This window comes from Papilio machaon, chromosome 19, assembly GCF_912999745.1.
Source record: "Papilio machaon chromosome 19, ilPapMach1.1, whole genome shotgun sequence".
Lineage (NCBI taxonomy): Eukaryota > Metazoa > Arthropoda > Insecta > Lepidoptera > Papilionidae > Papilio > Papilio machaon.
The window spans coordinates 218,750-233,994 of NC_060004.1; the positions used below are offsets into that span (position 1 = coordinate 218,750).

The window sequence follows — 15,245 nt, forward strand, 5'->3', positions numbered from 1 at the left end:
ACAATAAAAAGTGTTGATGTCTGCCAATTTAAGGACGTTGAGGCGACTTGTTGCAAAATAATAATGGCGAAATAGTTGTGCAATTTGATAGTAGAACGAAGAGCGATTACAAATATAGTCAGTTGCGACTAATCATTTGTAACTTAACTAAATTTGATGACTGGCAGATCAGCTCTCGGTTCGCATTTGTGAAGCAGATTAGTGAACCGGTTCGCAGCTTAAGGGAACATGAGATGTATAGCACGCAGTCTGTTTTAACGTGTCGCGAGCTCATCATAATTAGTCACTCTGCGACTCGCCGGATAACTCGCAGTCTTTAGAATCGCATTGAACCGTGAGCTGTCAATTTCATTGTTGAGCCGCAGCTCAACGGTTGAAGTCTTATTTTCAGAACTGATTTACACACCTCTGGCGGCGACGCGACATAACGTATAACATTATATGATATGGCCAGGAAACAAGATAGCAGCGATGGCGCTGGAGCCACGATATAGAGATAGTGGCTGACAGCGTTTCGCTTGAATGAGTGACTAACTACGACTTCGAGTAATATTATTTACATTCCCTATGTCTTGTGACGTATTCATCGGTATTTTGGTTCTTTTTGTAGAAGGTTAATATGTTAGGCCTAGGGCTTATGAACAGGGGTGAAATTTAACGACACTGTACATATATTTTATACACGTCTGTCACTAATTTATCCTATATTATGTTTTAATGGACGCAATACAGTCTGTATATTTTCGTCATCAATAATATTAACTTCAAGCAATTAACAAAACGGTTACTTGTTTCTTGTTAATTGAATTCTTGGTAAGGCTCGTCGAGGAATGAACTTTAATGTCATACAATCGACGCCACGGCTCGCGAGGTTACACGTTCACTTAAAATTGCGCAAAGATTTGCTCTTTGCCGCTTAGTGCTGTAAATGTTTGAAGATTGACAAACTTCTATACTATACTGTGTATCATTGTACATCTAATATATAAAATTCTCGTATCACAGTTCTCGTTCCCGTACTCCTCCGAAACGGCTTGACCGATTCTCATGAAATTTTGTGAGCATATTCAGTAGGTCTGAGAATCGGACAACATCTATTTTTCAGTTTTTTTTTAACTGCGCGCGGTCGGAGTCGTGGGCAACAGCTAGTATATGTATAATAATAATAACAATTTTCTATTTTACCCTAAATCCTTATTCGTCTCACTGTATTACCGTGTACAAAAAACAATATCTATAGAGTTAGAATGCTCTATATAGTATAGTGTAGTGACTCCTAGGAACCCTTTTACACAAATATCGCGTTGCCGCTGCGGCTAGTCACTTAGTGGAACAGGGATCTTATTGTCTTTAAGTCGCATCGCGATTAGGAAAAACCCACAGTTGTGTCATCAGGCAGACACAGCAGACACGAAACACCCTTCGTCTGTTTTTGATATGTCTGTACGTTTTAATATAAAATTATCACTATACGTACGTATCCAATTTATTATATTCGTGTTTATCATTTTAATTATTTATTATTGATACGACGTGCAGTTAATTTGTTTCTTCGAAACATTATGACTGACGACAACTGTTGATTTAAGTGAAACAAGGACAATAGTAGTCAGTAGTCACAATACAGCTGTCATTGTGTATGACAAATGTAATCGCAAAGCACTTCGAATGTTGATGATTTCAAAGAAGAAGAAAATACAGAATGCGCAAATCTCATCACACTGATGTAGTAATCTGATAATTTTAGGTGTACTTCCCTTCCTAGTCTAAACGATTCGTTAAAAAAGATACCAGTATTTAAACTCTTTAACACTTGTGGCTGGTGGTCATAACATCGCAAGACTATGTTTTACATATATATGTAAAATTTCAGCGACATTCATTTAGCCGTTCTGCATATACAAACATAATAACAAACATCAGTCAATACATCTAAACTTACGCATTCATTAAGATCGTTAAGGTTGTCGACCTCTGGTTGCCTAGGATGTTACATAGAGTTGACACTTTGGATCGGATTCAAAGCCTCCTAAAATATTGTCACACTCACATTTCATAATATTAAGTCACATGGACATAAAGGTATCATTTAATATTACCCAGAAACATTACATTCTCTATAATCTACTCTACAGCTGTTAGCTGACACGAGATAGGTTTTTTTGATAAACGCTATGACTATGACTGGTCGAGGAAGGTTACTTTATATTCGCCATTCAGTTTGTGGCGGTTTTTTGCTGCGTTCAGTCGCCAGCGCCAGTTTTAGAAAAAAGAAACTAACTCCGCGATCCGTCATTGTTTGAAATATCACAGTTAAAAAACTGTTTAGCCATCTCGTTGTACTGTTTTTTATAACCTTGATGGAAGAAAGTTATTCAGGAATTTGTCGCGCTACCGCCACGCTCTATACCTCACAATGTAAGTGAACAACTTGACTTTGCGACCAACTTCAAAAAGGAGGAGGACGTTCTCAATTTGTCTGTATGATTTTTTTACTTTTGTTACTTCTCTCCTCGTTGATCGATTTTCATAATTCTTTTCTTATTCGATAGGTATTGCGTGTCGTTTGATCCCGTTTTTTTTTTTTTTAAAGTTAAAAGTATCCAGTAGATTTTGAGTTTTTCCTAATAAATCTTGTCAAAAACTCTGTGGAAAATGTAACATTTGCTTACTAAAGACTAAAGTATAGGACCTACGTTAAAAATATGTATGAAAGAATTGTAGAGCTCTTTAAATGTGCTATATAAAAGTCTGTAATAGTTTATATCTATCTTTTATAGTTTTCTGACAATAACCATTTTTTTTTAGAAAAAGAAACTGTTATATTCTAAAACTGTTGTTATTTTGGCGTCGGTTTCGGCCTAGGTAGGAAATTAAACGTAACCAGGTTAAGTCATCTCAGGTATAAAATGGTGAACTTTCTTACTTTCGAGGGTGATGATATTATTTTGTTACTTTTCAGTGCATTTTGTTTAAAATTATTTATTATTTCTTCGTTTTTTTTTTTTCTTTCGTTTCTTTTGTTTAAGTATTTACTTATTAAAGATGTCCCTGAGCGTAGATATCTCATATAAAGTCCACACTAAGAGCCGCCCTCAGTAACCATCTCACAATTCTGAGTGTAGCAGTAAAAGTGTTAAAGTCCAACTGTTAATAGAGTACCTTCGCGCGATACTACATTTCGTATTATGTCTGCACTTTAATAATTTATTGATATAATTTAAATTATCTTAAGATTCACCTGAACAATGTTACCTAAATATAGGTGAGGATATTCGAATTAATGAATCACTTTTATCTATGATATTACTTTAAATGTTACTTTCTGGACGTTTCCTGTTTATATTAATAAGCAATAAAGGAATTAAGATGATAATCCTTATGACCGGCCTGGTCATAAGCATTATCACACACAAGGACTGTACCGCTATAAATACTATTTAAAATAAACGTTTAATTATGTATCACCATTTAAGTTCACCACATCACCGTTTTTGAACGAACGAAATTGGTGAAAAGAACTAGTTTTTGAACGAAGTTGGATTTCTTTGCTAGTATTATGAATACAAAAATAATTATGTTTGTCAAACGAAACTAACATTTGATACAAATTTAGTTAATACTTTATACGTATAATATTATTGCTTTATGTATTTTTCGATGAGGGTATGGATGATCTTTCGTCATAGTCAACTGCATATTTAAAACAACGATCAATATCGCTAGGAGAATCGGTAGAGTCACTTGTAACTACCGTTTAAATTACTGTTTTTTAACTCCCATGACCTAGTCTTATAATTATAGCATGACCATTTCACAGATTATCGAGGCTTTAATAGAGATTATACTGTAAATTTTATTCTTTTTGCCTTCCAGATAGGATGGTATTATTTACTTGGGTATGTTTGTATGTTCGTTGCATGCTTAGTCCAAACGGTTTCATCGATTTGAAAAATTTAAAAATGTCTAAGACCTAAGAAATTAAAACTTGAAAAAATATATTAAAATTAATAAGTAAAAAATTGGCCTAAGTTACACTCCCACACATCAGCTGCCGTCCAGTAAATGTCACATAACAACCGGTCCTGACGTTCCGGGGATTACCCGGAACAAACGCGGAATGCTGATAGATATTTTTAAAATAGACTTTTCCTTATAAGTTAATACATCATGTGTACGAAATATGGTGATTTTTTATATTGCATACAGACACTCCAATTTGATTAATCGTATGTACTGACAAAGCTCTTCTGATTGTTGGCTAATATTGAGCCAGCAAGCCGCCAGGTGGCTTATCGAATCACCTTCACTAAACTCGTAAACAGAAATACAATTCCCATAAGAAAATATGTTCTAGGATTAACATTTAGTTGAGTGCTGTATAGTGCAAGCCCAGCGCATCCAGGTAGATACCGCCTAGGTACGTCACGATGGACCCCGGCCACTACGACACGAATCGGCAACAGAATCCCCGAGAAAGTGCTAATATATTGTCGAAGTTATGCTTTTGGTAAAGATTTTTTCTGTTTTTTTTTTTTTGATATCTAACCTTACTGCTATTTGAAATCCATCTAAAATTGCTGAAATCTTTGAATTATTAAGTAAAGGTTTTTATGTAATACCAAACTTTTTTACTAGGTACACGCGTGGTATATTCGTGAAAGGTCATAAAGGAGAACTAACTATTTCAGATTTGTACAGGTAAGATTTATTAATTTTAATTCAATTTTGTCTGTAAAATCAGATTATGTATGTGCCGGGTGTGAGAGTTTATTTTTGTTTAAATTTATTTTTTTCTAATGTGTAGATGCACGCCGGGGCACAGGGCGGCGCCGCGCGGCGACACGCTCGGCGCCAGCTGGAAATACCAGTTGACGAAACGAGGTTCCTATTTACTCATTGACATATATGACAAATAAAATTAAATATATGAAATAACACACAAGCAGAAATACCAGACCAGAGTTTACTTATTTTTACAGTGCACTGAACGCGGGCTATGTTCCCGTGATAGTTTTTCAAACTTTTGTATTTCAATATTTTTTTACTCTGGTTGAAAAAGGACGAATTTGAAAAAATGCATTATTGTAGATTAATAGACTATTTTCGCTTGGTTTTACGAGTATATTATGCAAGTGCGCTCCCGCTTACAAATTTAAATTGTTATTGAAAATTAAACATACGTTACAATCGTTACAAGATATAAAAGTGAGGAAAAAAATACATGTTCTAAGGTCGAATTGTAAAAAGTTCTTCACTCTCATCGTAGATTAATTGCTGTAGGTAACATTTTACTGTTCTTTTACATTTAAGATAGGGAAGGGGATATATATTACAAGCTTTATTGATGGTGTTATAAAGGTGACAACTGATACTGGGGTAACTAAGGCTTGCTAAAGCAGTTTTGATAGTGACAGGAGGGCAAACCAGATGCTTACGTCGTTTGTTCTTAAATGACGCTGGTTCATAAGAAAGTGTCGAGTGTACACGAAGGGTGATATTTAACGCACATAGCTGTCGGACAGTGAAATGTCTTTGTATAGCTGGGTAGTCGGATATCAATACTGTTTGTGGAGCATGACTTTCAGAACAGCTCTTTTTGTCCTCTTAAGGCGAAGTAAATATATAATTATAGGTACCATCCCATGCAGATATACAATAGGTAAAGAATACTTATTGCATAAATTATATTGAAACGCTATTTATCCAGAGAGTGGCGGCAATGCGTCCTTGTTGAAAGCAATAGTAGCAGTCTACGGGTACAAGTTTATTGTTGGAAATTTAATATTTTCTTTAGTTGAAAGTACCATAAGGTAAGTGTGTCCAACTTTTGTTTTCTTGTTTATTTCCCCATTCCTTCATACAAGATGGTAGCGAATGCGCAAGTGGTCCTCCTGATATCAACAGTCTACCGTTGTCCCTGAATATACGTCGTAGTAATTTGTAATACTCCTAGCTATAATATAGACAAAATGAGAAGCAAAAGGGAAGAATGGAAGACCTTGACCTCTGCGACTGATAACAAAAAGCAAATTACTGTGTGGAACTTTTTGCTCTATGTTGAATGGTGACTTTTATTGGAATTTAAATAATTTTATAATTTTGTTCGTGTTTTTATAATAACTTTTGTATTTAGATTATCTATACCGATGTGTCTGGAGGGCATGATCAATTACTTCTCCTCCTCGAACTCCGGTATACCGGAGTCTCACGCCTATCTCTACGCATTTGGTGTGGTCGGGTACGTCTCTCCATCTGGTATTATCTAAGTCAATACGGCCTTAATTGTGTTTTTGTTGCAATTTTAATATGTGTACCTAGTAAAATATCTATATTGGTTTTTGGTAATTACTGTCAATGTTGTGAGATGATCTTTGGGCGCTATATTACCTATATCGATTTAAGAAGTACGTTATATAACAATATTAACATTTTCAGGTTGCAGCTGGTGAACGCAATAATAATGCATCCGTTTTTCGTTTGGATGCTAGCGATGAGTATGAAGTTGAGAGTTGCCTGTTCATCTCTAATTTATCGAAAGGTAAGGTTGAACGTGTTTGTGTAATGTTTTATATGTTAAATACGTGACAAAAACGTTCTATTACTTCGTGACAAAATAACATAACTGATTTTTTTTCATCCAATATTGAAGTTATGTTGCTTTGGGAAAGATTTATTTTGCAGAGTCACGAATATAAATTATTACAATGGAAAATAACAATTAAAGAAAAAGATTTGATTTCTGACTCAAAGGACCATCAATTACACAAAACTCTTTTTCAATGATAATTATGAAGTCATATTCTAGATTCATATATGTTTAAAATTATACCATTACAGCTGTTACGACTTGATTTAACAGTAGGCGGGCAAGCGTCTGAGGGCCTGGCGGGCCACGTCATCAATTTGCTGACTACAGACGCGCAGCGCTTCGACATGGCCATCCTCTTCCTCGTTGACTTAGTCCGCACGCCCATAGAGAGCGCCTTCATAGTCTACCTCATGTATCGCCAGATCGGTGTCTCCACTCTCTTTGGAGTCGCCTTTCTACTTCTCTTTATACCACTTCAAGGTACTAAGTGACACGGTCAACTCACTAGATTTTACTGGCTATAGACTTAGCATGCTTGCTATAAATAGTTTTGTACAATTTGTAGGCTATCTCGGTACAATCTCGAGCAAGCTGCGGCATCGGACGACCGTACTCACGGATAACCGCATCCGGCTGATGAACGAGGTGATACAGAGCATCGAAACCATCAAGATGTACGCCTGGGAGAACGCTTTCTCCAAAATCATTGGTGAAGCCAGAAAGTAAGGACTAAGTGTATCCATCTGAAATAACAAATGCTCAGTTCTTTCTCTGGTTTTTAAAATATATGCGGTTTGCGTTTCAGACAAGAAATGAAGATATTGAAAAAGATGTGCTGGTTGCACGCAGTCATGACATCTTGTGTTAAATTGAATACGAAAGTTGCCATATTTATTAGCATTCTTTCTTTCATTTACTTCGACAACGACCTAACGGCGGCGAAGGTTTTCGTCATATTCTACTACTATGAGAACCTCAAGTATACTCTGGTGGATTTCCTGCCGATGGCGATTGCTTTCGTGTTGGAAGCTTACGTGAGCGTGAAGAGGATGCAGGAGTTTCTATTGCTGCCGGAGGTAAACAACAACGACGGTGTCGACTTATTACGTATTCACGAGGAGAGCAAGCCGGTGCACAAGAATGGCGTGTATGAAAAAGTACACACTGAGTAAGTGAAAAAAGAAAGTTTCGAAATTAAATATATGAATTTAATAAAAATACTCCAACGCGTAAATAGAGAATAAATCTAAAATTTAATGGTTCTTGTAAACTTGATTTAAATACCATAAAAATATATTTAAGGTGCAGTGGATAAATTTTGAAAAACATTTTTTTCAGGCCACCAGAAGAAGAAATTGAGTTAAAAACGACAAGCGTAAAGTCCGACGTCTTAGTAAGAATGGAGAACTTCTCCGTTAGGTGGAAGTCTTCTGGTGATGAAGCGAATAATATACCAGCTCTCACGGATATCAATTTAATAGTAAGTATAAAAAAGAAATTTTTTAAATGATCGGTGTTTATTTGTGCACGGACAATAATTACATTAAGTTTTATAGTTGTTTTGATTGCAGCGGAACTTAGGTGTTAGGCTTTAGATAGTTGACTTTGTTGTGCGATATGATAACATATTTTAGATTCGAGCTGGCACCTTGACGACAGTGGTGGGTGCGGTAGGCGCGGGCAAGACAACACTACTGGAAGCCGTGCTGCGGGAGCTGACACAGTGCGCCGGCACATTGCTCGTCGACGCACGCCTCGCCTACGCCGCACAGGAACCCTGGCTCTTCGACGCATCCGTATAAACAACTACTTTCCTTGCCTCAAATATATTATGTAGCTTTAAAATTAATCTGGTAATAACTCTTCTTCGTCTTCTAGATACGTCAGAACATACTCTTTGGCGAGGAAATGGATATGCAGCGCTATAAGATGGTACTGGAATGCTGCCAATTGCAGAGCGACCTCGAGATTTTGACCCACGGTGACAGAACCGTTGTCGGTGAGAGAGGTGAGGACAAGGGGTCAATAGTTATTTGCTTCTGCCTATACCAATGATGATTTTATGTCACATTTTCTGTCAGGCTCTTCTCTGTCGGGTGGGCAGAGAGCACGTGTGTCGTTGGCTCGCTGCGTTTATCAGCAGGCGGATCTCTATCTACTCGACGACCCGCTGGCAGCTGTAGATGCTAAGGTTCGTGCTAAAATCTAATAAAAGCTTCAGTCGTGATAAAATGTAAAAACATGAAACATGAAATGAATATTTTATACGCTTCTAGGTGGCGCAGGCAATTTACGAAAAATGCGTCCGTGGGTTCTTGCGAGATCGCGCGGTGGTGCTGGTGACGCACCAGGCGCAGTACACGCGCCACGCTGACAACATGTGCGTCATGCGCGACGGCATGGTTAGCTCCATTTGTGACTACATCGGTCACGTCACGGGCCGATCTTCGTGCCCTTGTCATACGATCTCACTATTTATCTTGGCAAGCACGATATAATGTAAATAGCTCCTACTTTTGACATGATTTTTATTGTTAAACATTTCTGCAGATTGTTGCACAGGGCACTTACTCGGAACTTCAGGAAACTTTACTAGAATTTGAGAGGCTAGTTGAAAATGTTGAGGTAAACCAGGGTACACAGAAGAAAGCAAAGGAAAACGATGAGAAATTGGTAGGTAAAATTACTGCTACAATGTACTAACAATTCAACGAAAATTAGCGGCGAAAACAAGCATGGCTCCTCTCAAAATTATATATTGATACATTTTCAATTAAAAATTGAGAAAAACTCGTTTGATTATTTTTCAGAAGGAGGAAAACGCAATGCGTCTCAAACGTACAATATCTGTGACATCGAAGATTTCTTATGACGCGAATCCTATTGACGCCGATTATGAAGGTGAGTTAGGAACATTTAAACTTCTACCAATTCACCAGTATATCTACGAAACACGAAGCAAATTGAATATTTTAAATAACGTGCCGGTTTCGAGGAACATTAACGAACGAAGTTATAGGTGAGGTGCAGAACAAGGGCACCATAGATAGCAGCGTGTATCTGGCGTACGTTAAGAGTGGGGGCAGCGCGTTTTCCATGGTCTGCCTCTTCTCGCTCTTCATCTGCGCACAGCTCTTCTACTCCAGCACTGACGTGTGGATGAAAGAGTGGTAAGATTTTCAGTCATAGCATAGATGGAATACTATTACGGTACTTAAGTTCTAAATACCTAAGACATCAGTATATGAAACACCAATTTATCAATAATTTATAAAAAAAAAATCAAGATAAGAACTACGTAGATAAGAAAAAAATTGAAGATAGACTGAGAAGTGAAGAAATACTAAATTACCTTAAACCACTTAACCTATAAAAAAACGTGGGATCGCGTCACCTTAAAGTAAAATGAGTAATTTCTTTCAGGGTGAATCTAGAAGAATCCAACAACATCTACTATCGCAATATGACACAAGGAAATCTCACTTCTAATTTAACTTTTCCCGATGTTGGTAAGTTCACTTCATTTAATATTTATGTACTTATAAAGTGACTAAAAATAAAGTAGCTTTTTTAAGTAGATCAGTATAGTTTTAATATCTATATTCCAAATAAAATTTTATTTGTAAGTAAACGTTTCTTTGTTCGTAAGCCATCCTAAGATGTTGAGTCGATAGCGCTTTATTAACTTTGAGGAACAACATTTCGTTCTTGCATCCAATATGTAAGGAATCGTTACATTATCAGTATTCAAAATTGTTGAATGTATCATATATCATGTATGTGTTTACGTTTGTTTAGATACTATACAGAATCCGTCCAACTACTTGCAGCTGAGTCGGGAACAGTGCATCTACATATACGGGGCTCTCATCGTCGTCTGCATCGTCTTCACCTGGAACAAACTGGTCGTCTTCTACAACATCTGCATCAAGGCCTCCATCAATTTACACGATTCCATGTTCCGGTACCGTTTTACGGCTTAATAAAAAGTATAATTAGATTACTTTTAAAATTATAGTTACTTTTTTTCCAATGAAAGTGTATGGTTTGCAGAGGAGTTACGAACGCTCCGATGTGGTTCTTTCACCATAACCCCTCAGGCCGCATCCTGAACCGCTTCTCCAAGGACATAGGGCAGGTGGACTCCTCTTTGCCGGTCACTTTACTAGATTGTATCGGTGTAAGTACCTGCTGAATTTTTAACAATTTTATTTCCTACACGTTCAAATCACGTTTTGTTAATTTCTTTAGACAAATATCATAACTTTCGTTATAGTTCTTTCTGGAAATCGTGTCAGTGCTGGTGGTGGTGTGCCTGGCCAACTGGTGGCTGCTGCTGCCGACCGCGGTGGTGGCCTTCCTGCTCTTCCTCCTGCGGGAGCTGTTTCTCGGCACCAGTCGGGAGCTGAAGCGGATAGAAGCCATCGGTAGGGAGCCCATTTACAATTAAATATTAGTGATGAGTGCAGTTTACTAATATCAGGAGAAATATCACATTAACGAGTTATAGACAATGGAAATAGTGAGTCTGTAAACGCGGTGGGGAACTCGTAATCTTTTAACCTTTTGATGATTGTAAAACGTATTACAGAGTCATTCTCACTATCAATTACTCGTCCTAATTATTTTTTCTCACTCTATCAGCTCGCAGCCCAAGCTTGAACCAGGCGGCGGCGACTGTGTCGGGGTTGACGACGATCAGGTCGTTCAGGTCGCGGCAGAGGGTGTTGGCGCAAGAGTTCGACAAGCTGCAGGACCTGCACAGCTGCGCCTGGACCCTCGTGCTCGACACTAACCAGGCCTTCGGCTTCTGGATGGACATGGTCTGCTGTCTCTACCTCGTCTTCGTTACATTTAGTTTCTTTATATTTGCAAGTGAAGGTGAGAACTTGAGATCTTCTATCGGAAATTGGTTTGAAATTTTTGTATAATTCCATACTTTATTAGTTATTTTAATACAAATTACCTATATCAATTAAAAATATTGATATGAATAAAGTTAAGGTAAAAACTCGACAAAGTGGGCTTACTATTCTTAACATTTCTTGGTATACAACCCATTTTGTGTGGTCAGGGTCTGGTACTTGCCCCTCATTTAATTACATGAAAAATTTGCAGAGAACCGCGGCGGCAACGTGGGCCTGGCCATCACGCAGGCCATCGGACTCGTGGGCATGTGCCAGTTCGGCATGAGGCAGACCGCTGATGTTGAGAATCAGATGACATCGGTACGGGAAAAATGTTTTTTTTAGATCATGAAAAAAAAAACCTCTAAATCTCTATTGAAGTAGTAATTATTATAATCTGTAGTTATCGTTTTCAGGTGGAAAGAATTTTGGAATACAGCAATCTCCCAGCCGAGGAACCTATGGAAGTCGACATGAAAGCTTTTAAAGAACAGTATCCGAACTTAGACTTTGACAAGTGGCCCGAGAAAGGTGAGTAGTTTGTTAAAAGTGGGAAGGAATCATTAAATTTGAATATGTATCTCTGGAAGATACTAAATGTTGCAAATATATTGGTATTTTGGTAGCTTTATTTTTAGATCTTCCTGTTCTTCTTCTTTCTTTTTAACTTTTCAAGTAAGAACAGATTTTTAGATGAGAAGTAAAAAAAAAAAAACGAAATATACTAACGATTCCGGCATCTTTGTTTTTCATCAGGGGAAATTGTATTTGAGAACGTTTTCGTGGAGTATGAGAAACCACCGAAAAAGGAGAAGGAGGGCTCGGCGGTCGGATGCGAGAAAGCGGAGGAGCCCTCGTACGCCGTGCGCGGCGTGAGCTTGGTGGTGCGCGCGGGCGAGAAGGTGGCGGTGGTGGGGCGCACGGGCGCCGGCAAGAGCTCGCTGGTGGCGGCGCTGTTCCGGCTGGCGCGGGTGTTGGGGCGCGTGACGGTGGACGGCGTGCGCGCGGAGGCGTGCGGGCTGCGCGCGTGGCGGTCGCGGCTGTGCGCGCTGCCGCAGCGGGCCGCGCTGTTCGCCGCCACGCTGCGCGACAACCTCGACCCCGAGCGGCGCTACGGCGACGCGCAGCTGTGGGCGGCGCTGGAGCGCGTGCGGCTGCGCGCGGCGGCCGCGGGCCTGCCGGGCGGGCTGGCGGCGCGCGTGGGCGACGCGGGCGGCACGCTCTCGGCCGGCCAGCGCCAGCTGCTGTGTCTGGCGCGCGCCGCGCTCGCCGGCCGCGCCGTGCTCGTGCTGGACGAGGCCACGGCCAACGTGGACACCGAGTGAGTGTCGCCGCGACGTCGCCGCGACGTCGCCGTGACGTCGCCGTGACGTCGCCGTGACGTCGCACCGCGCTGTTGCAGGACTGACGAGCACATCCAGGCGACGCTGCGCACGACGTTCGCGCAGGCCACGGTGCTCACCATCGCGCACCGCCTCAACACCGTCATGGACTACGACCGCGTCATCGTCATGGACAAGTTAGACCAACACACATAACTAACCTATCTTGAATTTGAGCCGTGACATTAACGTTATAAAAACCGCTGACGAAATTTGTGACCTGCAAGACTCATAGTAAACAAAACTGATACAAGCTTTTTTGTGTCATACCTATTTAATCTTCTAATAAACGATCAACATTCATCAACTTTTGGTGTAACTGTAGTGAATAGCGACTGATTTAACTCGTATTCCAGGGGTCGTGTGGTGGAATCAGGTCATCCATTCGAACTGCTGACGTCAGAAGACCAGAGGTCTCGTGGAGATGAAGATCATTTAAATAGGTATTTAATTGCATGTCTAAAAACCGCCTTATAAAATATATCCCAAATAAAGATATTGTAAAGAATGTCCAGTGCGATGTCTGAATCAAATGAGACTCCTCCCTGTTTATTATTAAAATCGACATTTGATAAGTCGAGTGGTACCGACGACCGCTACACATACATACATACATGCATACAAACATACATTTTATGTAACCCAAATTACAATCCTGTTTTTAGGCACAATGCGGATAATCCGGGTATTTTCAAGTCCTTAGTCCAGCAAACCGGACCAGAGACCGCGGCCATGCTGCACAAGTTGGCCTCCGAGGTGACACGCTGACACACACACATTATTCATTTATAAAATGAGTTATGCCGGAACCAATATCAATAAAAGCGAGAAGTAGACTCTTCAAAATTTCTTACATCTGCACTAAAGGAATTAGAGAAAATCATTGAAAATTTTTATTTTATTTTTTGCACCGGAAATTTTACTTACACACTCATAACGAATTTATTTTATGTTCAAATTTCAACACTTCTATAGAAATGTATATTATCTAAGTTAAAATAATATTACTTAAATATGGAAAAATACCTGCCTTTCAGAGTTACCAGAAATTTAAAGCAAAGTCAGAAGCGATTGTGGATTATTCAAGGTCGTGACTTCTGCGGGCGACGCGACGCGACGCGAGCGCGCCACTCACGTGACACGACGCGACGCATCTTATTATCGTTGTTTCTTTTGTATTTATTAAAAAATATATTACGTTAAATGTAAATATAAAGAATCAAATTAAATACAATATACAATACAATTCATAATCTTCATAATCTTTTAAATAAAATAGCATTAACACACCTTAATATACATATATTAAGTAAATGTTATCGTGCACATCCAGCCCTGTAATTTGCCCTAAAATATTGTAACGACTCTAACGACTCGGCAAATTGCATCAGCCGAATTAAAAACTATTTCCTCGTGACATTAGCCAAGCCAAGCGAAGTTGACAATAGAATGTAAGTTAGCCACCAAGCCCAGAATATGCTTAAATTTCTAAGTATACGATTAGTAAACGACTGACTGCTTGGTTTGGCACCAAACTATAAACCAAAGTTTCGCATAGTAAATCGAACAAAGTAGCATTTGTATCAACTCGTCTCTCTTCTACCACTCCACCATGGTTATTTACTTATTTAAAAATTTACCTGAGACCGAGTTGTATATGATACAATTTCCCAAAAAATAAACCTGTACTTGCTTTTTTTAATGAACTACATTTAACATGCGACTTGTGCCGCGTGCAACTAAAGCTATATGTGACCGTGGCTTTGGAATGTAATTTAAGTTATACCAGAGGACAGTTGTGTGAGGGAAGGTTGGACACAATTAGAGTTGAGGGCAACATTGACTAACAGTAGAACTCTCTTCAATAATATCTTTTATTAACTACGAATAAAATATTACAATTATGACGAAGTTATAAGGCTAACTTCGAAGAATATTTTACAAAATTCATTGTTATTTATCTGTCATTAAAACAGATTCAATCTATAAAATTCATATTTTTTCTAAATATATATTTTATACTTATGCCATAACTTAATGAATACTGGATCCATGAATAAAAATTGTTGCGTGCGCGCATTCAGCAACTCGGTGTTATTAATAAATAAATAATAAAAAAATCATGTACATATTTTAAATTGTTATATGTAGGTAAGTACGTACTATAACTAAATACAAAATATCACAAAACACTTTTACTTAATACTGATACAAATTAATAGAAATAATAATAAACAATACAAATAATCGATCAACGATAAAAACCAAACAATTTCTTTCAATCAAAATATTATCTGTAAAACGAATACATACAAAAGTTAAGGATATATAATTTTTCCTGATTATATAAAACTCGTAGTGTTT

At 38.5% G+C, this 15,245-nt stretch overlaps 1 protein-coding gene across 1 annotated transcript; it reads left to right on the forward strand.

Annotated features, from left to right (window-relative positions):
- The first annotated feature begins 2,273 nt into the window (after positions 1–2,273).
- On the forward strand, positions 2,274–14,107 carry LOC106716302 (probable multidrug resistance-associated protein lethal(2)03659). The gene is made up of 30 exons (XM_045682710.1): positions 2,274–2,418; positions 4,358–4,510; positions 4,639–4,701; positions 4,808–4,884; positions 5,711–5,813; positions 6,137–6,241; positions 6,439–6,541; positions 6,841–7,072; positions 7,158–7,314; positions 7,398–7,760; positions 7,931–8,072; positions 8,227–8,388; positions 8,471–8,600; positions 8,674–8,783; positions 8,869–8,994; positions 9,143–9,265; positions 9,403–9,493; positions 9,612–9,762; positions 10,016–10,101; positions 10,391–10,556; positions 10,646–10,772; positions 10,869–11,019; positions 11,237–11,473; positions 11,711–11,820; positions 11,916–12,030; positions 12,256–12,820; positions 12,902–13,018; positions 13,238–13,324; positions 13,547–13,637; positions 13,919–14,107. Exons 2-30 carry the CDS (start codon positions 4,431–4,433, stop codon positions 13,973–13,975), a joined length of 4,227 nt encoding a protein of 1,408 aa, XP_045538666.1. The 5' UTR covers positions 2,274–2,418; positions 4,358–4,430; the 3' UTR covers positions 13,976–14,107.
- Positions 14,108–15,245: the final 1,138 nt, after the last annotated feature.

Bases quoted from the DNA above. Each gene is read 5' to 3' on its own strand.
- LOC106716302 (XM_045682710.1), top strand. From the start codon at position 4,431: ATGGACCCCGGCCACTACGACACGAATCGGCAACAGAATCCCCGAGAA. The intron at 10,557-10,645 runs GTACCGTTTTAC...TATGGTTTGCAG, and splicing joins TTACACGATTCCATGTTCCG to AGGAGTTACGAACGCTCCGA. The intron at 11,020-11,236 runs GTAGGGAGCCCA...TCACTCTATCAG, and splicing joins GAAGCGGATAGAAGCCATCG to CTCGCAGCCCAAGCTTGAAC.